This window comes from Lynx canadensis, chromosome A2 (assembly GCF_007474595.2).
Source record: "Lynx canadensis isolate LIC74 chromosome A2, mLynCan4.pri.v2, whole genome shotgun sequence".
NCBI classification, from domain to species: Eukaryota; Metazoa; Chordata; class Mammalia; order Carnivora; family Felidae; genus Lynx; species Lynx canadensis.
Genome location: NC_044304.2, coordinates 52,781,910 through 52,806,346, shown reverse-complemented (window position 1 = coordinate 52,806,346; position 24,437 = coordinate 52,781,910). Strand labels below are relative to the sequence as shown.

Genomic DNA, 24,437 nt, shown 5'->3' with positions numbered 1-24,437 from the left:
ATGTAATACACTTTTTTGCATAAAGATCTTAAGATTTCCAATTAATGTTAAAACCTAGGAAACAAATCTGCAATAGTCCCTTCACAAAGCTACTCTCAGATTCGCATAGTCTTTGGTGATGCTGTATGCTATTACCATACCTCTGTTTGTAATGTAAAACAAAAATACATTTTGGTATTAAATACTGTTATCGATAGATGAAATTAACTATTTGCCTCTCCAGTAAATCTGCAATAAATGGTTTAATACTCTCTCGGGCTAGTTAGTGTACTTTTAGACTTCAAGTACAATAGTGTTTTAGTTTTTGGTTGGGGAATGCAAACATTTTTCAGTCATAGCTTATGTAAACTATAATTACTGAGTAAAATTTTTCCATAAAAGGACTCCAAAATATACTGCATGCTATGAAAAAAAAACTAACATAACTGCATATTAGCTTGACACTAATTTAATGAAGGATGTTATATTATAATTGTTTAGGATTGGTTTATTTCAACATAGGGTGGATTTCATTTGAGTCTTTTTTTTTTTTTATTTATTCTTTTTTTAAATTTTTTTTTTTTAACGTTTATTTATTTTTGGGACAGAGAGAGACAGAGCATGAACGGGGGAGGGGCAGAGAAAGAGGGAGATACAGAATCGGAAGCAGGCTCCAGGCTCTGAGCCATTAGCCCAGAGCCCGACGCGGGGCTCGAACTCACGGACCGTGAGATCGTGACCTGAGCTGAAGTCGGGCGCTTAACCCACTGAGCCACCCAGGCGCCCCATTTGAGTCTGTTTTAAATCACTGTTAAGAATTTTTATTTTATAAGTATGTATTATTGAGATACTTGATATTTGTTCTTTACAACTCAGATGTTACCCGGGAAACACCTATGAAATGAATTTTATTTTATTTTATTTTATTTTATTTTATTTTATTTTATTTTATTTTATTTTATTATTTTATTTTATTTTATTTTATTTTATTTATTTTATTTATTTATTTTTTTTTTTACATTTATTCACTTTTGAGAGACAGAGAGAGACAGAGCACAAGTGGGGGGGGGGACAGAGAGAGAGGGAGACACAGAATCCAAAGCAGGCTCCAGGCGACGAGCTTCAGCACAGAGTCTGACACAGGGCTCGAACTCACAAACCACGAGATCATGACCTGAGTCATGATGAAACGTAAGTAGCATTACTTACATTGGACGCTTAACTGACTGAGCCACCCAGGCACCCCTGTGAAATGAGTTTTGATTATTCACCGACAGTTGGAAAATCTTAGCATACTTCCTGCAACTAAAACAATAGATATCTCTATTATTTTATTTAAAGAAAATGAGTTTTGGCATACTGAACTTTTTCTCCAGCAATAAAAAGAATTTCATTAGAATATTAAAAATGTCATAACAAAAATGTGGATGTAGAAAGCTCATTAGCCTTTGTTAGATCACTTTGAAGAACCTAAAATATAGACTCACACTGCTAACTCAATCTTTATTTTTCCTCTTTTATCTTGATAAGGTAGAAAAAGAGTATAGCTTTCAGCTTTTTCAGTTTGCATGGTTTCTCAGTTTATAAAGATCTTTCCTTAAAGCATCTCTTGGACTTGCCTCTTCACTACCCTCATAGATGTGAACGTTGTTGACCCCTACACCTTACACGTGCGTAACTGCCCTACCCCTGCGCTCAGGTGTGTCCATCCCAGAAGTCCTAGGCATAGCGCCTGAAGATTTGCCTTTGCCGTGTCAACACTTATGTGGCTCCCTATCAGTTGCTTGTCATACCTAAACACTCTGTCTGTGTTATCTGACCCATCTATCTATTTAGCTTTAACTCTTTACCATTAGAAGGAATGAGCCCTTCGTAACAGTTAGATTGACCTTGTGCACACGTGCACACATATGACGTCATCCTTGCTCTCTCCATTTACTCATGCAGCTGTCCCCTCCTGGAATGCCCGTACCCATCATTTCAGGTGTCCAAATCCTTATTTTTCAAATCCTTATTCTTAACTGGTACAGCTAAAATTAATGCCTTCCTTTTCCAAGATGCCCATAGCTGCTGCTTCTTTTTTTGATGTGCTAAGTTTATCTTCAAATTAATATTTGAACATTTTCTTCATTTTAATTCCTAATATAGGAATTGTTGATAGGTAGAACCTATATAATCAAAAGTGCTTTGTGATCCTCTATTATTATTATTATTATTATTATTAATTTTTAAGTTTATTATCTTGAGAGAGTGAGAAAGAGAGAGCATGGGAGGGGCAGAGATAGAGGGGGAGAGAGAGAATCCCAAGCAGGCTCCACACTGTCAGTGCAGAGCCAGGTGTGGGGCTCGAACTCAAAAATGGTGAGATTGTGACCTCAGCTGAAATCAAGAGTCAGATGCTTAACTGACTGAGCCACCCAACTGCCTCCTACAAGTTACTTTATAAAAGACTATAGCAGTTATAGCAAAAAAAAAAAGTGAGTATAGATAAAACACTGACAGGATGCTTATGCTAGGTGAATCTAGGTATAGGAAGTGGGATATTCATTGTCCATTCAACTTTCAGTAGCTTAACATTTTTTTTTTTTGAAATAAAAAGTTGGGAAAAAATTACTCCTGTATTTAACTCTTTCACTAATAAAGTTTACAGCATGTTACTTTGGCTCATTTTATTACAGTCTTCATGGTTATTAGGCACTTGAATTATGTCCATGCCTGAGTTCTTAATGTTGCTGTCACTCTCTCAGTATCGTGTGCCACTCTCTCAGTATTTGAACTTTGTGTCCTATTTTAATCCTTGGAAAATTCACTCAGTGACTTCTGAAACCAGCATGTTTCATGATAAGTAATACAGTGAGTTAATGCATCTCTGTGGGATAGCAGAATATTTGACTTAGGGTATTTGTTACATCCTAGCTACCTGCCTGCTTTAGCTCTGTTGAGGGAGTTTGGAGCTGATAATGAGATTTCATGTTTGGAATAGGTAGGCCTGTATGTGACCATCAACAGTCCGTATGCCAGTTTGTGTAAGAATTTTGTATCGGTTCCTGGGAGCCTGCTCTTACTCCTCAGGGTCTGGACTAGAATATATTGCAGAGAACAAGACTGCCTGTTTATCTTGGGAGACCGTAGCAAACATGGTGATATTGGTCAAAAATCTGTACCTTTTGGGGGCACCTGGGTGGCTTAGTCAGTTAAGCGTCCAACTCTTGATTTTATCTCAGGTTGTAATCTCACGGTTTTGGGGATTGAGGCCGTGTTGGGCTCTGTGCTGACAGCACGGAAGCTGCTTGGGATTTTCTCTCTCCCTCTCTCTCTCTCTCTCTCTGCCCCTCCCCTCCTCGTGCTCCCTCTCTCTCCAAAATAAATAAAGAAACTTAAAAAAAAAAAATCTGTAGCTCTTGAGTTGGAGGCAAACAGTACTAGAATGTCACTCAGGACAGCCGTGTCAGCTCTACCAGATGGTGTCAGAACAGATATTCTTGGGGCTGGGGGTGGCAGGGTGCCTGTGGGTTGGGTTTTGAAAGTGGAGATGAATATGAATTGGTCCAGAGGAATTCTGAATGCCTCTTAGTGGGGAGAAATGTGCATGGAAGCAAGCATACTGAGTTGAGAGTGTGCCTGGGAAGGAAGAGGTGCTATTTTACTGAGCACCAACTATGTGTTAGGCACTGTACCAGGTTTCTTGTTTAATCTTTGAAATAGCTCAGGGTCCACGTGTAGGTTCATACAGGCGTTTTCACACATATGGAAACAGTCGTAGGAAGTCAGGTAGCTGCCCCAGGATCATCTGCTGGCTCCTGGTGGGGCAGATTGGGAATGCTCACACACCCATGCTCCTTGACACGGTGTCTCCTGACCTTCTCAGTTAGTTAGTGGAAACTATATGTGCTAACTTGATGAGAAGAGAGGAGTTCTCATGAATAGTGAGAGTGACGTTTGGAGAAGTTTCCTTTTCCCCCACCATCCCATCCTTTAAATGGGACTGTCAACTGATGGAATTAGACACATAGTATAATACATGGCCTCTTCTGGACTGGAAACCTTCTTTAAGTTTTCAGTGCTTCTGACAACAATCTCTCAAGGTAGATGAAGAAATGGGGGTTCACCTCTTGCACTGTTGGTGGGAATGCAAATTGGTGCAGCCACTCTGGAAAACAGTGTAGAGGCTCCTCAGAAAATTAAAAATAGACCTACCCTATGACCCAGCAATAGCACTGCTAGGAATTTACCCAAGGGATACAGGAGTACTGATGCATAGGGGCACTTGTACCCCAATGTTTATAGATGCACTCTCAACAATAGCCAAATTATGGAAAGAGCCTAAATGTCCATCAACTGATGAATGGATAAAGAAATTGTGGTTTATACACAATGGAGTACTACGTGGCAAGGAGAAAGAATGAAATATGGCCCTTTGTAGCAACGTGGATGGAACTGGAGAGTGTGATGCTGAGTGAAATAAGTCATACAGAGACTCTTTCACTCTTATGTGGATCCTGAGAAACTTAACAGAAACCCATGGGGGAGGGGAAGGAAAAAAAAAAAAAGGTTAGAGTGGGAGAGAGCCAAAGCATAAGAGACTGTTAAAAACTGAGAACAAACTGAGGGTTGATGGGGGGTGGGAGGGAGGGGAGGGTGGGTGATGGGTATTGAGGAGGGCACCTGTTGGGATGAGCACTGGGTGTTGTATGGAAACCAATTTGACAATAAATTTCATATATTGAAAAAAAAAAAAAAGAAATGGGGGTTCAAGAGAAGTGAAGAGACATTGCTAAGATCATACCTTTTTCTGATTCCAAAGCCCACTTCTACTGAGTCTCTCTGCACATGGCTAGTGTGGTCAGGGGTACAGACAGGAAGAAGCGAGACACTCGTGGCCCTGTGCTTGGTGTTGCAAAGAGAGCTGGGCATGAGTAAACTCTTCTATAGGCAGACTGTGATGAGTCCATTCCAAAGATTATGGGAAATCAGAGGAAGCACAAGTTTAATTTTCCAGTCCCACCTTTCCCTCCCAGAATTGTCTTTTTTTTTTTTTTTTCCTTCCTTAGTGGTCAGTGACTGATTCTAAGACTTAACCCTCCCAGAACCCCTGCCCCAGTCAAACCCTCCAGAATTCCCTTCAAGTAAAGAATGTTTTGAAAATGCAGATATTAACATACTATCTTCGGTGTTTAACCTGTTGCATTTTAAAGGGCTTAAAGAGAGAGTTTCTTTGGGAATTTTTACCCGCTTACATTAACCACTTATGTTTACTATTTTCCCACAGCTTAATTTCTCTATTTTAATGCACGTCCCTCATGAGGCAGTTCAACTGTTGAAGAGGTTAGAACAAGCCTTTAAAAAATTTTTTTTAATGTTTATTTATTTTTGAGAGAGAGAGAGAGAGAGAGAGAGAGAGAGAGAGACGGAGGGAGGGAGGGAGAGGGGCAGAGAGAGCGGGAGACACAATCTGAAGCAGGCTCCATACTCCAAGCTGTCAGCACAGAGCCCGACGCAGGGCTTGAACCCACAGACTCATGGGCTGTAAATTCATGACCTGAGGCAAAGTCGGCCGCCTGCACAACCAACCGAGCCACCCAGGTGCCGCAGAGCAAGCCTTTTTTTGCTTTACTTTGTTCAGCGATTCCTTCTAAGCATGTATGAGCTCTACCATGGAGGAAATTGAGCCTGATTCTAATACCATCTGTAAAAACTTTACTTCCATAATTCTCCTCATTAACAGTAACATGTCACCAAAGTGGATTTTCTGGTAAATACAGTGAAGAATATCTGCTGTTAAAAACAGGGCCTTTTCCATTAGGAGGGTTCTGTATGCCTGGCACTAAAAGTTTCTTGAGCTGCCTCTGGGGTCATGTGTTGGTGCCAGGACCTCAGATAGGGATTTGTGAGGACACGTGACACATTGTATCGATGTTCTAATATCCGGGCAGACACAGCCCTTCCGGCTTCACCGGTACAGGAAAGCAGGGCTCACGCTCTGAAACTCAGCTTCCTGATTGACTCTGGACTCCCTGCAGAGCCGTAGCCTAGGATTGGAGGACCAAGAGTAGAAGCTGGTGTGGTCATTGGTCTGGCTCAGGAAACGGAGGACTTGGTCAATTGTTTGATCTTTTTGAGTCCCAATTATGATTTAGAAAGCCAAAACCCAACTTGGAACTGAGATCTGCTGATCTTCCCTAATTATGTCATTGTTAGATAACTGAGTTTTTCTTTGAGCTGAAGTGACATGTATAATAAGACATTAATTTCACTTCTCTTACTTTGAGATAATTTCCCCCAGGTTCCAGTATTGCGTAATCCATGAAGAAGGTACAGTTAACTTGTAAATTGAATTCAGTAGAGCAAATGATAGTGCATGGGTTTTCTTTCTTTTCTTTTTTTTTTTTTAACAACAAACACAACAAAATTAATTTAAGTGGTATAAAACTTGTTAAATGAATAGCAACATATGGGTGTGAATATAATAATTTTTAATTGACTTTAATATATCTTCAGCTAGTTAGTACTTTTTGATATTTAGATTAACCTTTCCTAAACATTTTATTGTCTGTTCAGAATGGAGATTGAGAATTCCAGACATTTTACTATTCCCCTGGGGTTCTTTTTTTAACCCTTTTTGCTCTAATCCCTATGGAATTACAGATGTTTAAAACCATTAAGGATTGTAGGGGAGCTTGGGTGGCTCAATTGGTTGAGTGTCCCACTCTTGATTTTGGCTCAGGTCATGATCCCAGGGTGGAGGGATTGAGCCCTATGTAGGGCTCCTCACTGAGCATGGAGTCTGCCTAAGATTCTCTTTCTCTCTCCCTCTCCCTCCCTTTCCTCCTTACCTGTACTCATGCCTCTCTCTAAAATAAAAATTAAAATAGTAAAGTGAAATAAAATAAAATAATAAAACCATTAAGATTTGTGGACATCCTCCACCCTGATATACCAGCCACACTGGCATTGTCTGGGAGCAGGTGCCAGCCAGACTTGGTGAATTGTAATCTGGGTGAACCCCCCACCTGCTCTGCAGGGACTCTCTCCTTTACCTGTCTTCTTCCCACTTCTTTTCCTTAACCTGTAAAGAATCCTGCACTTCTAAAAAGAATATGAAAATGGGGGAATCTGAATGCCTGGCTTATCCTTCCAGCTTTTCTGTGGATCAGCTTTATGACCTAAGCAATTCACTTAATTCTTGACACATTACTCTCCTTAGCTGCAGTTAGGGAATCATTCTTAACCTTCTTCCGTTATGGGACCGTAGTGAGGAAAAACCGGAATAATCACATTTTTAAATGCTTTAAAAATAAAATATACTTGGCATAAGATACAGGAAACCTCTGACAAAGTGTAACATTTACAGGATTATTTGAAATTCTGATTACGAAGGCGTATGTATGTTGCAACGCCACATTTTACTATGTTTTGTTAATCCTTAGTTATATTATTAGCAGTCAGTAATATGCTGTAAGGGTTTTTTCTTTCTTTCTTTTTTTTTCTTTTTTCCTCAACAATCTCCTTGTTGCCCTAAAGAAAAGCCCAGAGCCTCTCAAATGATGCTCAGCTGGGGGTCTGCACTCACACGGCCTCCCCCGCCTGGCTGGCTGCATCCAAGTAACCTTTTGCTGAGGTTTGGCCTCCAGATGTGACATGGGGCTCTGCAAGTCTCCAGCTGCGGCTCTGGGCTGCTGAGAGCGGCTGTGGGAAAGGGGTGGGGGCGAGGGGGCGTGGTCACTGCCCTGTAGAATCGCTGGTAATCCTTGCACCGCTGGCAGACGCTACGTCACGTCTTTTATCTCTTCTGGCTCGCCCGGGTTTCATCATGTTGCCTAACAGCCCTCCTTTAAAAAAGAAAAAAGGGAACCAGAATGGGGAGAGCCACCAGTTGAACTGTGTGAAAGAGGTTGACTTCACTGTCTTCTCTCCAGCTGCTGGTCCCTGAGACAAAGAAGTATTATTTGAAAGAAAATGAATATGCCGCGGCCGCTGCCCTGCACGGTCCTGAGCGTGAGGGGAGAGCAGTTTTTTTATCTGGGTGGCTCTCGCCAGTAGGGTGATGTCAGTCTGCTCCCCCTGGGCTGTGGTCAGACAGGAGACGGTCCCACGTAGCTGAGAGGCTTTTGGTGGGGGGTGGGAACCAAGCTGTGGTTTTTTTTTTTTTTGATTTAGGTTCAAACATGATAAAAGGGATGGGGAAGGGAGTAGAACCTAAAGTCTTAAACACAGCGACGATTTAAATTGTGGAAGAAAGGTTTTGAGTATGGAAGGCAATACAGATTTTTGTGGAAAATCTGCCCTTTTTAAGGGTAAGGGCAAGATAACTTTTTTTAGTACACTCATACCTTCCCCTTCTCCGTAAACACAAAGACACTGTCATTTCAGCCTTGTGCTGTTTGACTAATCTCCATAAAATGATAGTCAGTACCATGATTTTCATGAATTCCTCGTGAGGCAGGCCACAGTCTTGAATGCAGTCACAAATCCTCGTGTGGCGATTGGCTCACAGAGCTGGTGAAGCGATGCGGTGACCAGGAGCTGAGGGACCCGGGTTCCAAAGCTGCCTCTGCTTTTCCCTGGAATCCCTTATGGTCACTGAACCAAATTAGTTGTCTCACCTCCATGTTGAAGACCTTGGCCTTCATCATCCCATTGTATGAGGGTCGAATCTGCATTTTGTGGACTAGGTGATAGTTATTTCCAGTTTCAGCGTACTTACAGTTTTCTTAGGGTATTTGAATACGTGAGTGAAACTTGAACACTGAGAATTGGAAGTCTCCTTGATTTTTAATCACATCCTCTTCAAGGATGAGGTAAATTAGTTAAGCACACATAGTGGAATCACTTTTTTCTTCTATTGTGTAAGGTGTGTCCTATAAAAGTTGAGTATTTCTTCATCGGCAGCTAAACTATGACTTAACATTGGAAAATAGCCCTTACGTAAAATGGAGGAGACATTTAGAGCAGAAGTTAAGCCATTAAGGTGGTATAATCAAATCACTTAAGTTTACAAATGAAGAAACAGACTAATGAGACCAGTGCTGTTTTGAAGGCCCTCCAGTTTGGTTCCATATTGTATCCAGTCTAAGACCAACCATTATTTCACGTCCCACTAAGAAAGAAACTGTCTCGCTTTTGAAAATATGCTAATTGAATGTAAGACAAACTTTAATCTCAGCTATATTAAAATGTAGCAAGTAAGGAGTCTTAGAATCTGTGCAGGATTCTGAAACTAGGCCACATGTCCCTGGGTCTTGTCCCCATGCCTTGCTTTCCCTCCACCGTATTCTGACTAGAAAGCAGAATTTTCTTCTGATATTTCACCAGAATCATTATATGGCACATCATAAAGCTAAGCGGTTTTCTTTATCTTTCTGTTCAACTCTTTTTTTTTCCCATTGAAATGAATAGATGCTGATTTTTATGAAATTTTGGGCCAAAAATCTTTGCTCATCTCCAGTTGGAAGACATATTTAAGGAATATTTTTTATCCCTATGTTAGAACTGCTACCAGGACTGAGAACAGCAGTTATGTAATCTTTGCATGTGTTGGGCATTTTCTTAGTAACCCATCCCTATATAAAGAGGCCAAATGCATTTTAAAAACTAAACTTCCTTTGTTACATTCATATATATATATTTTTAAAGTTGACAATCCTAGTGAGACCAGCTTGAGAAACTTAAAACACTGAGTTCCTTGGATCTCCTTTCTCCTGTTTATTTCTGAAAAAGATACTTTTTTTTTCAGTTACCAAATCATTGTGAAATTTAGAATATACACTAATTCAAGTGCAAAAAGTCTTTTACACCTCAGATTAAGTTCCTTTTGTTGTGTATTCTTTCCTTCCCTGCATGTGGTCAGAGTCTGTTAGGTCATTTGCTTTTTCACAGCACTTGCCCTCAGCATGCAAGGGGGGCTCACACACGGTCTGATTAAAAGCTGAGCTGGACCTTAATAGAACCCTTGGTGAAGGGTTCCCTTGGTGAATCCAAGTGCCTACCTGACCTGTTTTTGCTTAAATTAATAGTTTTTTTAAAAATTACCCAACTTTAACATTGTAGAGAGCTGTAGCTATAATAACACAAGGTTTATTTTCATTCCAGGGAAAATTAATGGATGCTTGTTCTCATTGAACAGTTCAGTGTGAAAAACTTGAGATAGGAAAGGAACTAATGATACTGGAGTCTTTTGTCATCTACTTATAAATATTTTTTTATTTTTTAGTGGTGAGGGTAACAGCTTTAGTAGAGATATTCACATGCCAATACAATTCACCCATTTAGCATATACAGCCCAGTGGTTTTGAGTATATTCACAGATTGTGCAACTTTCACCACAATCCATTTTAGAGTATTTTTTAAAACGTCTATTTATTTATTTTTGAGAGAAAGTGGGCAGGGGGGCAGCGAGAGGGAGACACAGAATCTGAAGTGCAGGCTCCAGGCTCTGAGCTGTCAGCACAGCTGGGTGCAGGACTCGAACCCACGAATCGTGAGATCATAACCTGAGCCGAAGTGGATGCTTAACGGACTGAGCCACCCAGCCCCCGCCCCCCCCCCATCCATGTTAGAACATTTTCATCACTCCCAAAAGAAACCCTCCACTCCCTGGCAGTCACTTCCCATTGCTCCTCCTTGCAGCCTCCAGCACTAATCTATTTTTTGTGTCTCTAATTTGCCTATTTTGGACACTTCATGTAAATGGAATCAGTAGCAGCCCTTTGTGTCTGGCTGCCTTCACTGAACGTACTGTTTTCTAGGTTCATCCATGTTGCAGCATGAATCCATACTTCATTGCTTTTTATGGCTGAATAATGTTCCATCTTCTGGATAGACATGTTTTCTGTACCTACTTGTCAGTTGGGGGACATTTGGGTTTTTGGCTATTGTGAATAATGCTGTGAACATTCATGTATAAGTGTTTATATGAATATATGTTTTAATTTCTCCTGGTTGTATGCCTCCGAGTGAAATTGCTGGGTCATGCGGTAACTCGATGTTTAACCATTTGGGGAACTGCCCAAAATTGTTTTCCATGGCAGTCGCACCATTTTATGTTCATACCAGCAGTGCACAAAGGTTCCAAACGCCCCACGTTCTTGTCAACACTTGTTCTTTTCTGTCTTCTGATGAGCCCTCCTGGTGTGTGTATAGTGGTGTCTCATTGTGGTTTTTATTTGTATTTGATTTGTGATGGCTAATGATAGCCATCTTTCTTTGAGGTGATAGATATCTTTCTTTGAGAAATGTCTATTTAGGTCTTTTCCTATTTTTATTTTTTAATTTTTTTAATGTTTATTTATTTTTGAGACATAGAGCACAAATGGGGGAGGGGCAGAGAGAGAGGGAGACATAGAATTCCAAGCAGGCTCCAGGCTCCTGAGCTGTCAGGACAGAGCCTGACGCAGGGCTTGAACTCATCAACTGCGAGATCATGACCCGAGCCAGAGTCGAATGCTCAACTGACTGAGCCACCCTGGTGCCCCATAGATCTTTTCCTATTTTTAAATTGAGTTCTTTTTATTGCTGAGTTCTGAGAGTTTTTTTTTAAAATAATTTATTCTTAACTAAAACTTTTAATGTTCTTTATTCTCACAACTTTGATCTGTAACATATCCTATACCTCTCTCACCTGGGCACCCCATTGCCATGCCTCATTTATTCATTCAGTCAATGTTTACCATCCATTTACTATGTGGAAGGTATTGTGCTCTGCATTCTTGAGTACATGAAATGAATTAAATGTCTCCTGCTTCCAGGAGCATAAAACAAGGTAGGAAGGGAAGTATCATAGGGATAAATTTCTGTGGGTATTCAGAAGAAGAGATGACTTTATTTTTATTTCAGAGAGAGGTGTGTGTGTGTGTGTGTGTGTGTGTGTGCGCGCACGCGTGCGTGCATGCACGCACGTGCACACATGAGAGCCAGGGATGGGCAGAGAGAGAGAGAGAGAGAGAGAGAGAGAGAGAGAGAGAATCTTAAGCAAGGTCCTTGCTCAACATGGAGCCCGACTTGAGGCTTGATCCCACAACCCTGGGATCATGACCTGAGCTGAAATCAAGAGCTGAATGCTCAACCCAAGAGACATAGCTTTAAGATTGAGGAGTCAAGGAAGACAGTCTGCAGGAGGAGGCATTTTAAGTGGCCTTTGCCGGATACATAGGATTTAAATGTAAGAAGAAGATTGGAGGAACAAGCCCTGGGATTAGAGAGTGAGGTCTTCGTGCTGTGGTGTCCAGTCTAGTTTAACCTCTAGGGCTGACATTTCCAGAGTTCACAAAGGGGGATACTAGGAGCAAAGGCCGAGAGGGTCATGGGACCACTTGTTGGTTATAAATGGAGAAGCAGCCTGCAGGGTATCTCATCAGTGACTGGCAAGTCCCCGCCGTTTCGGGTTACAGTGGGTTGAGCTAGCCAGAACGCTGCTATGGGAGACTGAGTTTACAGAAATATGTAGGAGCATGGGGGTGGGGGTGAGTAAAATCAGCACAGCCGTGTTTCTGGCTTGGAGACAGACAAGTGCTTTAGAGGACACAGAGGTCTTGGGGCGCCTGGGTGGCTCAGTCGGTTGGGCATCTGACTTCGGCTCAGGTCATGATCTCACAGTCCATGAGTTCGAGCCCCGCGTCGGGCTCTGGGCTGATGGCTCAGAGCCTGGAGCCTGCTTCCGATTCTGTGTCTCCTTCTCTCTCTGCCCCTCCCCCATTCATGCTCTGTCTCTCTCTGTCTCAAAAATAAATAAAAACGTTAAAAAAAAAATTTAGAGGACACAGAGGTCTGTAGTGAAGAAATTTGTGTGAACTTTGTTTAATCTTGTGGTTTCCAAGTTGAGTTGACTATGGGTTCGCTTTTTAGTTTTTTAAACCTATGGCACCTGAGACACACACTGTGCCTTTTGCTGCCTTGGTTTGGTGTTAAACAAGGAGTAATCACTTAGTAAATGTTGGCTGGTTCGTACTTGATCCATTACAGGGCTGTGGATCAGAGTTGGGTCGCTAATTCGGAGGGCTGCAGGAGAGTTGGGTGTTAGCTAGTCCAGCCCCTTGTTGGAGGCAGGACTTCGAGGGGAAGCGTGTGCCCATATTCTCCCGGTTCTAAATAAAGTGACAGTGTCCTGCCAGTGTCTTGACTCTCAGACTATGTGTTCTCCTCGATTTTACTAAAATTATTTTAACCTTCCTTTGCCACTTATACAATAATAGTAGCAAATCCTACTTTATAATAAAAGGAGTCGGACTAGCGTCCTTGAGTGGGGGCCCAAAAATGAATGAAGGTGTCTCACTGACCAGACCTGTTTCTGCACTTCTAACTGTGGATTCCTTCCCTTATACCCTCAGTTCCTCTGCTGTAAGCCACATGTGGGCCTTGCACAGCATTTACAAGGAGATGTCATTCTGATAGGCCGAGGGCACGGGTTCTTGTTTGCACTAAGCCTGTTAACCCTGGGTAGTTCCCTGCATGTCTGGGCACACAGTTTTCTCTGTCCATTGAGGCAATCCAAGTGTACAAGGCCCCTCCTAGCACTAACAGCATGCATGTCCCCATTGTCTCTAGGGGGTTTGGTATAGTTTCGTCACAGCCCCTCGGGGGAAGAACCACCCGTGGTTCCTCTGTGGGTCCTTCATCCTCCAGGTTAGAAATCCCAGTTTTCAAGGGATTCCTGTAGACTTTCTTCTCTCTGTGTCAGACACCAGCGATTTCGGTCTTAAAGATAAGCGGGGCATTCGTTGGATGAATGTAGACTGCCAACAAACACAAACAAGCTTATGTTAAGATGGAAATTGGGGAGTAGAGTGGGAACGTTGTTCTTACTGCAAGAGTTTTGCTTTTTGCTTAGCAGTGTATTCTAGTGTTGTGATGAGTGGCTTTTTTTGGCGGGGGGGGGGATTTGAATTTGTTGCTGTGGTGGTAGGTTTCCATGGCAACTGCTGTCGTTCCACATCTGGCATCTGATAAAATGGTTCCCAAAGCCCAGGGGTCCACACAGAGCCGGACTACTCCTCCCCACAGAACCTGCCAAGGATGTGGAGAAACACAGGGTGGCGGGCATGGTGGCTCTCTGTGCCATGTTGAGGAGACTTGATTTGCAATTGCTGAGTTCCTGGGGGTTGTCATCAGGGCTGCTCCGAAAGTTAGCTGGGCTACTGACGTTTTACATTGGAAATTCCCCTTCCCTTTCTGTGGAGGAGGAGGGTACAAGAGAGGGGGGTGTATTTGGAAAGAATATTTTCTGATTTATCACAGTATAAATATTAGTTAGCATGGCTTTTTTGTTTGCTTTGTAAAATTTTTTATTTTTTTTATTTTAGAGAGTGAGCGAGCACAAGTGAGGGGAGAGAGGCAGAGGGGAAGAGGGAGAGAGAGAATCTTAAGCAGGCTCCACACTTAGTGCAGAGCCTGATGTGGGGCTCAGTCTCACAACCCTGGGATCATGATCTGAGCCAAAATCAAGAGTTGGATGCTCAACCAACCGAGCCACCCAGGCTCCCCTGTTTGCTTGCTCCTTTCAATCAAAAATTCATAAATAGGAAGTAGAGGACAAACAAAATCCTGCTGAATGTCTGAATGTGTCAGGGAAGCCTATGGCCTGTTTTTAGCTATTTCTTTAAAATGGAAAGTTCCAGTTTGCTTTGGGGCCAAAATCCCTAAAAGAAATCCTGCCTGGAGGCGTGTTATGGGGTCACTGTATATTTGCTAGTTTATATCTTGCTGACTCAATTGGCAAAAGTTTTATTTTTCCTGGTAAACATTCAGGAGGTTTTTCCCTCACTCCTTTCCCTAACAAAATCATATTTGTCATATGTGTATGAAGCAAACGACTGTTAAGCCTGTGCACACATCTGTGATGATATGAAAATTAGTGGTGGCAAACAAAGGTTTCCTGTCTTAGGTACCACAAGGTTTCAGATGAAGTTGACTTTATCCTAATATTTCTCTCAAATTGTGACCAAGTGGAAACAAAATTGGTCAGGCCTTAGAGACCAATAAGAATAGCACAACAAAAGGGTTATTATTTGTGAAAATCTTAGGTCCCCCCCTCACCCATATGACTTAGAAAACTTGAAATTTTCTCTTCAAGTAATTATTACTCTTGTTTATAAACGTTAGAAGATATAAAACCTTTATTATAATAAAGGGTCATGCTTATTTTAGTTAATAATGAAGCACAGAGTTACTGCCTGCTGCAAAGCCTTTGTAATTACAGGAATGAAAAACACCAAGATTTGGAGTCAGGTCACAATGTGATTTCTAATTTGAGTGTTCAGCTTTGAAAATGTGTGAGAACTGCACCTGTGCAGGTCAAATCCTATGCAGGAACTTTGTGCTGATAATAGCCAAAACATATTTAATGTGCCATTTTTAGTGTTCTGTAAGAACGAAATGTTTATTTTTCATTAAACAATGTGTTTTTATTTCTTTTAACTTTTGGGGCGAATATGTGAATTATGAACCTATAAATTTTCCTCATTCTTAAAAAAAAAATAACATACCAAAAATGTAATAAAAATGTAACAGGCAAGAAAAGTGAGTTTCTACTCAGGTTCTAATGAAGCCTGTGTTAGGTCATTCTCTTACAGGTACGGGGTTGAAAAGACCTTTATTGTTTTAAATTAACTTTTGAGATGGTTTGTGGTCAATACTTTTACCGTTCTGTTACTTTATTTGTTACTTTTAATTTTAAACTCTACCCTAAAGAGTTATTGAAGAAATGGTCATTATGTGACATGATGGAGGGGTTAGCAATATATAAGTGTATCAAATCAACACCTTGTACACCTTAAACTGGCAGTGTTGTATGTCAGTTACATCTCAGTAAAGCTGGGAGAGGGGAATGAGTTATTGTGTAGAAAACCACATTTATGTAAAATGCCTTGTGCTTGGCAGCTAACCTTGCACTCAGGCCGTGTTCTGAGAATGGCAGGCAGCCTGTCATGTGCCAAAACTTTCCACGGGAGTCTTTTTGCAAGGGGTGGGCGGGGAAGCGGGGCGCTGCGGTGGGGCGTTTTTTCTGCTCATTGATGACGACGACCTCTCTCTTTGCGTAGGTGAAGCTGCTCTCAGGGGAGAACCCAGGATGCAGACCCTCCCTGTGGCATCTGCCCTCACCAGTCACCGCACAGGCCCCCCGCCCATCAGTCCCAGCAAGAGGAAGTTCAGCCTGGAGCAAGGGGACGATGGCCTGGACTGTGAAAACGACCATGCTTCCAAGATGAGTCGCATCTTCAACCCCCATCTGTAAGTTCCCTCTTTCTGAAGCGAGGGTCTTCTGGGGTTGGCTTCCGTGCGTTCTGTGCTGGGGCCATGTTTCTCTGGCAACTTTGTGCCAGCTGTGAAGTGACAGATGAGCGATGCTTACCTGCCAGGCAGGAGATGAACTGATTGTAACCACTTGTGGAGAGGTGACCTTTTCTTTCCTTCCTCCTGACCCTGTGTGTGTGCTCCCGCGGATGTTAGCTTTCTCCTCCGGCATCTTGGGGGTGGTTGACTGAAGACTGCCTTGTCTGGCCTGTACCAATGATGGTTGTTAGGAGAATCAATCTTTGGTGAATGTCTTATGGGCCGGGAAATGGAAGGAAAGGTTAGCGCCTAGACAGGCTTATGTAACATGTTTTGCTTGGGAGTCTAGAATTGTATGTGAAAAAGTACGGTAGTCCCCCCTCATCTGCAGGGTATATGTTCCAAGACTCCCCGTGGATGCCTGATATGCAGACAGTACCAGACCCTGCATATGCTCTGTTTTTTCCTAGACATACATATCTATGAGCAAGTTTAATTGATAAATTAGGCACAGTAAGAGATTGGTGACAGTCACTAATAATGGAACAGTTATAACCGTAAGCTGTAATAAAAGTTGTGTGAGTGTGCTCTCTCTCTCTCAGAATATCTATTGCATAGTACTCACCCTTCTTCTTGTGATGATGTGAGATGCTAAATGAATGAGACACGGTAAGGTGAATGACGTAGGCATTGGGAGGTCGTGTTAAGCTGCTGTTGACTTCTTGACAGTATATGTATTAATTCTCACCTTGTGTGCTCACGGTAAAAACGTAAGACCTTCCTAAGGTGGGAAAGATGGCTTTTTGTGTTTGTGATAACGTGCTGCTCATCACTTCTGGCGTGTGAGCCTGTTGTAGCTGTTTGAGCACCAGTCCTCCGTCAGCCACCATCACTGTTTATGATCATCACATGAGCTGCTTCAACTCTCTGGGCCTCAGTTTCCTGACTTGTAACACAGAGGGGTTGAAATGAAAGTTCTCTGAATGTGTGCAGCGTGACCACATTCACATTAGGAAAACAGCTATGCTTCTGTGCGCCTTGTTGTGGGTTCCTCTTTGCCCTTTCTTCTTACTACGCATGCCCCACAAAGGGGGTCGAATGCTTTTTCACATGTTTTCAGGACTTGGAGACACCAGCCAGCTGCCTGCAGAGTCTGCTCTGGCAACTGTGTAGCCGTTAGGCGTTATCAGAGTGTGGGAGCTTGTCAGAGGGGGAGGTAGGCCTGATTATTAGAAGGCGTAGCTTTGTATATCCAGGTAAAAAGATCCTCCTCGTCCCCCGCCTTCCCTGGGCGTGAATTAATGTTACATAATTATTCAAAATGCTTGGCTTCCCCAGTTCTGATTTCTGAGGATGCTGCTGTTTCTGGCAGGAACATGAGTGCTCAGAGAGTTCCTGTTTTCTCATTGGAGGAGACCTTGCGCAGTGAGAGGTAGCCGATAAGGCCAGCAGCCCTCTGCTGCCTCAGCGCCAGCAGCCCTGGGCATTCCATGCATTCCATCCCGCTTGGACTGTTGTGTTCAGTCATAAGACACACTGACAGAGGTATTTATCCTCAAATAAATCACTGTAGTGTTAGTCAGAGGCTGAGCTGCAGTCTGGAGCCCTGGAATTTGCTACAATCAGGAATCCAGAGACAAGGCACTCACTGCAAAACAATGAGCTCTCCCAGATAGGGAGAGGCTGGTCATTTAGGTCCTGGGTGCTCAACTGTTTGTTCCTTCTTTTGTTACGAGGAATTTCTTCTTCTCCTTGTCCTCTTTCCTAAAACCCAAATAGACATTTGGGTTTTTTTTTGTTTGTTTTTGTTTTTGTTTTTGGACAGAAAGGGGAAGTGGCCCTGAAACGGTATATATATTGTGAGCAAACATGCCTTGGTTTAAATTTCAATTTCTGCCACTTCCTTGGACCGTCACTTAATTTACCTGGGCCCAATATCCTTCTTTGTAAAATGGCAATGATATCAGTTCATGTGAGGGCTGCTGTGAGCTCGAGAACCACCATGTGCAAGGAGTCTGGTGCAGTGCGACACTCAGTTGATAGTAGCTATTACTCTTGCTATTAATAAGTCACTTATTCTGATATTGATAACAGCAATAGAGAATAAAAATACTGTTGTGGTGAATTTAATGTCTGAGTGTGTGTGAATTTCAGTCAGAATGTCTTGGACTTAAATTTCAGGTTCTTTATCTTTCAGTGGAAGTAATGGTAGTTGTTCCCTCACCGGACGGTTGTAAATGCAGCGCGGGGCCAGTGGGGAGCACCCCCTGCCTGAGTCATCAGTAATATTATTATTACAGTGTTAAGGCAGTTAGAAAATGACTTCGTGATTCCTTGGGTCTTTGCACATATGAGCTTGAAGTATAGGTGACTATAAATAATTCATACTATGTTATAATTACATTGAGGACACTACAGATAATTTAAAGTGTAAATAGACGGAGCCTGGAGCCTGTTTCCGATTCTGTGTCTCCCTCTCTCTCTGCCCCTCCCCCGTTCATGCTCTGTCTCTCTCTGTCCCAAAAATAAATAAAAAAAAAGTTGAAGAAAAAAAAAATTTTTAAAGTGTAAATAGAATTGCTAGATTTCATGTGCAACTCAACAGTTGATGTCATCATGCAGAGTTTCAGGAATATAGAAATAGCAGCAGCCCCATGGGCCATCCTCCCTAGACTTATGGAAGAAAGGTGGTCAGTGTACGATCAGTTAATTCTGGCCTCTCTGTTCACCTGTGATAATTGTTTGTTTCAGCAATAGTAACAATGTTTCTGTTTGTATCCTCCAAGAGCCGAATGACAGATTTTGTACACAGATTGGAAAGATGCTGTATCTATTACTTCTTCATGTTGTAGGATATTTACTATTATTGTTTGATTTGGTGAAACATTTTCTCTTGGAGCTATGGCCTGTTCCCTCCTTTTTATTTAATATACCTAAGAAATTTTTTTTATAATAAATTACAAACTGATACCTGTTTGGAGAAGAATGGTCTAGTATATTTGTCTCTTTAAGGAGATTACAAAATGATTTTTGCTTTCTGTCTTCTCAGTACGTGTTAATGTTGTGTAGTGAAAATGTGTTTTGTTTACTTTATCACTAAAGAAATCACAGTAATTCTGGGCATGGAGTGTAGTGTTGTTGAAAAACAGTTTTGACAGCTAGTAAGAGCGTTTCAAAGACGCAAGCTTGGCTACATTTCATTACAACCATCATACTGAGATATTTTCCAGTAGAAAGGAGGAGATTAAGTGTCTCTGAGCCAGAGTAGAAAGCTACAGAGAATGACTAAATTTCATCTGATTTGATTCAGGGAAGAGGAGGAGAGAGAAGAGAGTTTCCTTAGTCTCTGGAACTTGGAAATTGAGAATTCCTGGGCTCCTATTCTAACCCTTGATACTCATTTGAACTCATTAATTTTCTTGTTGATGTGGTGACTCAGAGAAATAAATAAATAAATAGTCTCTTAAGTGTTAAGAATATGAATGTCTTATTTGAAAGATACCGCATCTCTTAGAAAGGAAGTGGATTAAGTAAGGTATAGGGGCATGGCTATTGGGATTCCTTTCATGGAAATGCCAAGAAGTAATTCTTTTCCAGGATCCTGATATTCAAGTGTGATCTGCTAAGGAAGAGCTCCCTTTTCCCTTCTCTCTTACCCATATGGACTCTTGGATTCCTGTTTTATAGCTGTGAATGTGGTGAATAAAGCACTTTGTTATTTTCTGGCAAACATGATCCTCTTGTAACCTACCTGTGCCAGCCATGGAATCAACCATTTCTCCAGGGGACCCTGGTTCCTTTTAGTGGAGAATAGGATTTAGAAGCCACAGTCTGGGTGCTAGGTATTAGTATGGTGTCATTGCCTTTAGATTTGAGTTGTCTAATATCATAGACACCAGCTGCTCTTGGCAATTCAAATGTAAAATTAAATAAAAATTAAAATTTCAGTTTTTCTGTTACACTGGCCATATTTCAAACTCAGCAGCCACATGTGGCTAGCTGCTACCATATTGGACAGCCCAGACATAGAATATTTCTACTATTACAGAAAGTTCTTTTGAACAGCACTCTTTCTAGACCCTTTCAGGGGAAACAGCTAGGAAATCATCAGTTATTATTAATACTCCCAATTCTAATCCAATTCCACAGATTTCTTCCTCACCCTCCCCCATTCCATATTTGCATCTCCCTTCTTCCCAGCAACACATTTATTTATTGTTCATTCCTATAGTTCACATAAAATAGTTTCAGAATTGCTGTGCCCATACCAATTAGAAAAATAAACCTAATAAGAGTTAAAGATTTGTTGGCAGTTCTTTTTTTGTTCTGTGCTGAGGGTAAACCAAAATACTTACAACTTTGTAGTCCATTACATACCCTCCCACGCCCCCCAGTATTGAGTTAACTAAAATATATAGTTGGATTCACTCATTTCTGTTTGCATTCAGCTGTAGATTTTTTTCCACCCTTGTTGATTTCATTTTATTTTTTCGACATGTATACCATTAGCATACTTCTAAAAGTCAAAGCTGTATTAAAAAGTATTTGAAAGTGTGAGGAGCGTCACTCTGTGCCGTCTCCTTCCTTCCTTTTGCTCCTTCTGTAGGGTGTTAACCTTTTTGTGTTTCTTTTGCTAAAGTAAGCAGATAGGTGAATGGTTTCTCAATTTCCCTTCCTTCTCTTACATATAAGGAAACACTTTATGCTCGTTTGAACTCTGGTATTTTCATTCAACCATATCCCGCGGAGGTGTTTTCTTGCCACTTCTGCATCCTTATTTCCAGCCGCATAGCATTCCACTGCCTGCATGTGCCAGAATTCATGTAACCAATCCCCTCTCTTTGGGGTATTTAGGTAATTTCCAATGTTTTACAATACTGATAATGCTTCAGTAGATAATCTTGTGCATTTTTAAAAAAATTTTTTTAAATGTTGATTTATTTTTGAGAGAGAGGCAGAGTGTGAGTGGGGGAGGGGCAGAGAGAGAGAGGGAGACACAGAATCCAAAGCAGGCTCCAGGCTCTGAGCTGTCAGCACAGAGCCTGACGCGGGGCTTGAACTAACAAGCCCTGAGATCATGACCTGAGCTAAAGTCGGATGCTTAACCCACTGAGCCACCCAGGCGCCCCATGATAATCTTGTGCATTTCTAATAGCTTGTGTATCAGTATAGTAAAAATTCTTGAAGGCACACAATTGATGCATTATAACAGCAGGCTAAACTCATATTGGTTTTGAGACTTGTTTTGGGCTGCTTGACCGATAACTTCTGTGCTGAAGAGTACAGTCTAAGATGATTTTTGGATATGAAGCAGTTTTCATCTCTGTGTGTGTATGAAAGTATGTGGTAGGGTTTGTGTGTGTTGAAGGTTTGCTGTTGAACTGTTCAGTCAGTCACCTGTGAGAGGAAGGGAACATTTATTGAGTGCTTACTGTATACTTATCCTAGACACTTTAACTATATTATCTCACTTAACTCTCGTAATAAATGTGACTCTTTAAGGTGTGTGCATGTGTATAAGAGCTCTGTTACTTACAGAAGCAGAAACTGAGGCTCTGAGAAGATCGTGTGTTCAAAGTAGTGGAGGTGGGATTAACCCTGTTGTGTGTGACACAAAACCAAAGATCCTTTGATTATGCCATAGCTGTTTCTTACCTGAGACAGGATTACATGCATCTTAAAAGATGGACATCGTATATTTATGACACTTCACCAGTCCAATGTCCAGTATATGGTAGGTACTAAATAATTTCTGTGTTGAATTGAATTAGACCCACTTTCAAGAGACTGCTCTCTGAGCTCATGTTCCAACTGGGGCAGGCATCCTCTTTTGATCAATGCTCCACAGTTGCAAAGTAGTTGCCCCTGGCCTCAGATGGGCCAAAACCCATAAGCTCATGCTGGGATCAAAGCCATGGTCACTAGCCCTGTGCTCTAACCAGCTGAGTTTGCCACAGACCAAGTTAGCAATCCACACTGAGGAAGGGCTAGTGAAAGAAAACAGTGCCTCTCCTCAGGGGTGGCGCTCCTTTGAAATACTGTCCTGGTGTGAAATGTGTCCATTGTTGTTGTCTTTGCTTCTGTGACCACTCTTTTGAAGTTTTTTCTCAAGCCTAATGTAGCCAATTCTGCTTTATCCTTGATTGCGGATCCAGTCTCTGGGCTTCTCTCTTTTCTCCTTGTGCCTAGCTTTCTCCTCCCCTCCACTCCATATTCTTACTCCCTTCCCCCCCACCCCATGGCCCAAGTTAGTTCACTCTTCCCTCCATAAGCATGAATAGAAAAGAGGGAAAAACTGACAAACTCAAAACCAGTACTTCTGTCAGCTTAAGAAAAAGTTGGAGGCAGCGTTTGATATCAAGTGCTGGTCATAGAATAGAAACTCAGTAAAAAAAAAAAAAACAACAACAAAAAAAACCAAAACACCTTATTGATTACTAGCTCAAATGGGTTTTGGGGTTTTCCTGTGGACTTTGTTTACTTTTGTGCAGTGGAGTTGATTGTGTAAATGGTACCTCAAATGTTCTGGAGTATTTATAGTTTGTGATGTCTGTGTATAAAATGCTTGGCAACGTAATCACACTGTGTTTCTTGTATCTCCTGAGTATGTTTAGTGCCTTTAGTTCCTGTAGTACCTTTAGGATACATATGGACACACTCTACCAAGAGACTATTCCTCAAACTTCATGAAAGTAAAGGAAGCAATTCCTCATTTCATATTAACTCTAGACCCAGAGGAAATGGGAGAGTTAGGGTTATTTTAGTACCTTGACCCTACTGACAACTGGGACTTTGTAAGGTAAAATAATACATATTTATAGACAGCATGTTACAGATGTGTGTGAGTCTTCATAAGCCTTCCAGAGAGGCAAACTTTATCACTGAGCATGGAGAGAGGTCAGCATTGCCAGCGTCCAGAGAATCAGGAGAGCCTTTACATCAGGGCTTATTAATAACAGTGACTGTTGACTCTTTATTGTGTATCGAGAGCACTGTGCTGAGTGCTTCATGGGCATAATCTCATTCCATCCTCACAGCCCTGTGATGTGGATACTATGATTATCACCACTTACAGATGGTAAAAATGAGGCCCAGAGAGGTTCTGTAACTTGGTCAAGGTTGCACGGCTAGCTAGTAGGTCACAGGGACAGGAATCAAAACCCAGGCTGTCTGATCCTAAAGCCAGTGCTCTAAGTGAGCAGGTTACATTTATATTAATAGCTTGGTTATCCAGCCTCTATGAATCATTTGTCAAAGGACCCTAAAGCCTTATAGTTTTGAACGATCTTCTATTTAAGCACTCTCAAAACACAACTGATAATGCTTTGGGGATGAGAGGTGGAGACATTGCTTCAGCAGGAACCAGGGACCTAAGGTGATGAAGGGCTGTCAGCCCTTAAAACTTCCATGAGGCAAAGCCTCCCAAGCAGTGCTTGCCCTGTCAGAGATGCTGAGCTGCCACTTAGCTTCTGTTGAAGAGGCTGGAAACGGTGTGTCTGTGCAGGTGAGGACCCCTGCAAGAAGAAACAAGCGGGTTGGTTGGTTTATGCCCAGGAAAGTGCTTTTTAAATTGTTTTAATTCTTATTTAAAATTTCTAACCCAATTTTAAGTTAGTGGCGCACAGGCCAATAGTAACCTTAGTCTAACAGATTCACACTGGAGCAGTTTAAAATTGGTTTTAAGTCTACAGAGACACATCCTTCCCCCACCCCCCCACCCCTGCTCCAGATTTCATAAATCAGAGGCTCTTGAAATAGAATCCCTCAAACTACGTACCCTCTTTTCTCCCACATCCTTCTTGGCGTCATTCAAACTTGGGACATTTTAGCCTTGAAATTCTGTATTTTTCTGTACATCTACACACAGTATTTTGGCATTCCCAAAAGTGTTCTGAGGGATTCAGGAGGCTGTTTTATAGCCTTATTTTAGTTATCCTAAATAACTAACTTAGAAACTGAGATAATGTTAAACAAGATTTTTTAAAAAAAACTCTCCTCTCACGTGCAGCAAATATGTGTATTTACTTTAAAAAAAATAAATGAGGGAGCCTGGGTCTAATAAATGTTTCACATTAGGGAAGTATAATCTGAGAACTGTTTAGTGTGAGACTGTGCCCCTAACACCATAGCCAGAGCTGTGGGTCAGCCTTAACAGGGATGGAAACGAAGCTGGGTTTTTTTATGGCCGCTCCTGC

The 24,437-nt window shown here is 41.7% G+C and overlaps 1 protein-coding gene across 3 annotated transcripts in view; it reads left to right on the top strand.

Annotated features, from left to right (window-relative positions):
- The window catches only part of VGLL4 (vestigial like family member 4), a 168,568-nt gene that overhangs the window by 110,130 nt on the left and 34,001 nt on the right, over nucleotides 1–24,437 (top strand). For all 3 annotated transcript variants that reach the window (XM_030307417.1, XM_030307418.1, XM_030307416.2), the window contains one exon: nucleotides 16,011–16,200. In XM_030307417.1, coding sequence (XP_030163277.1) covers nucleotides 16,011–16,200 — 190 coding nt within the window. The remainder of the gene's footprint in view (nucleotides 1–16,010; nucleotides 16,201–24,437) is intronic.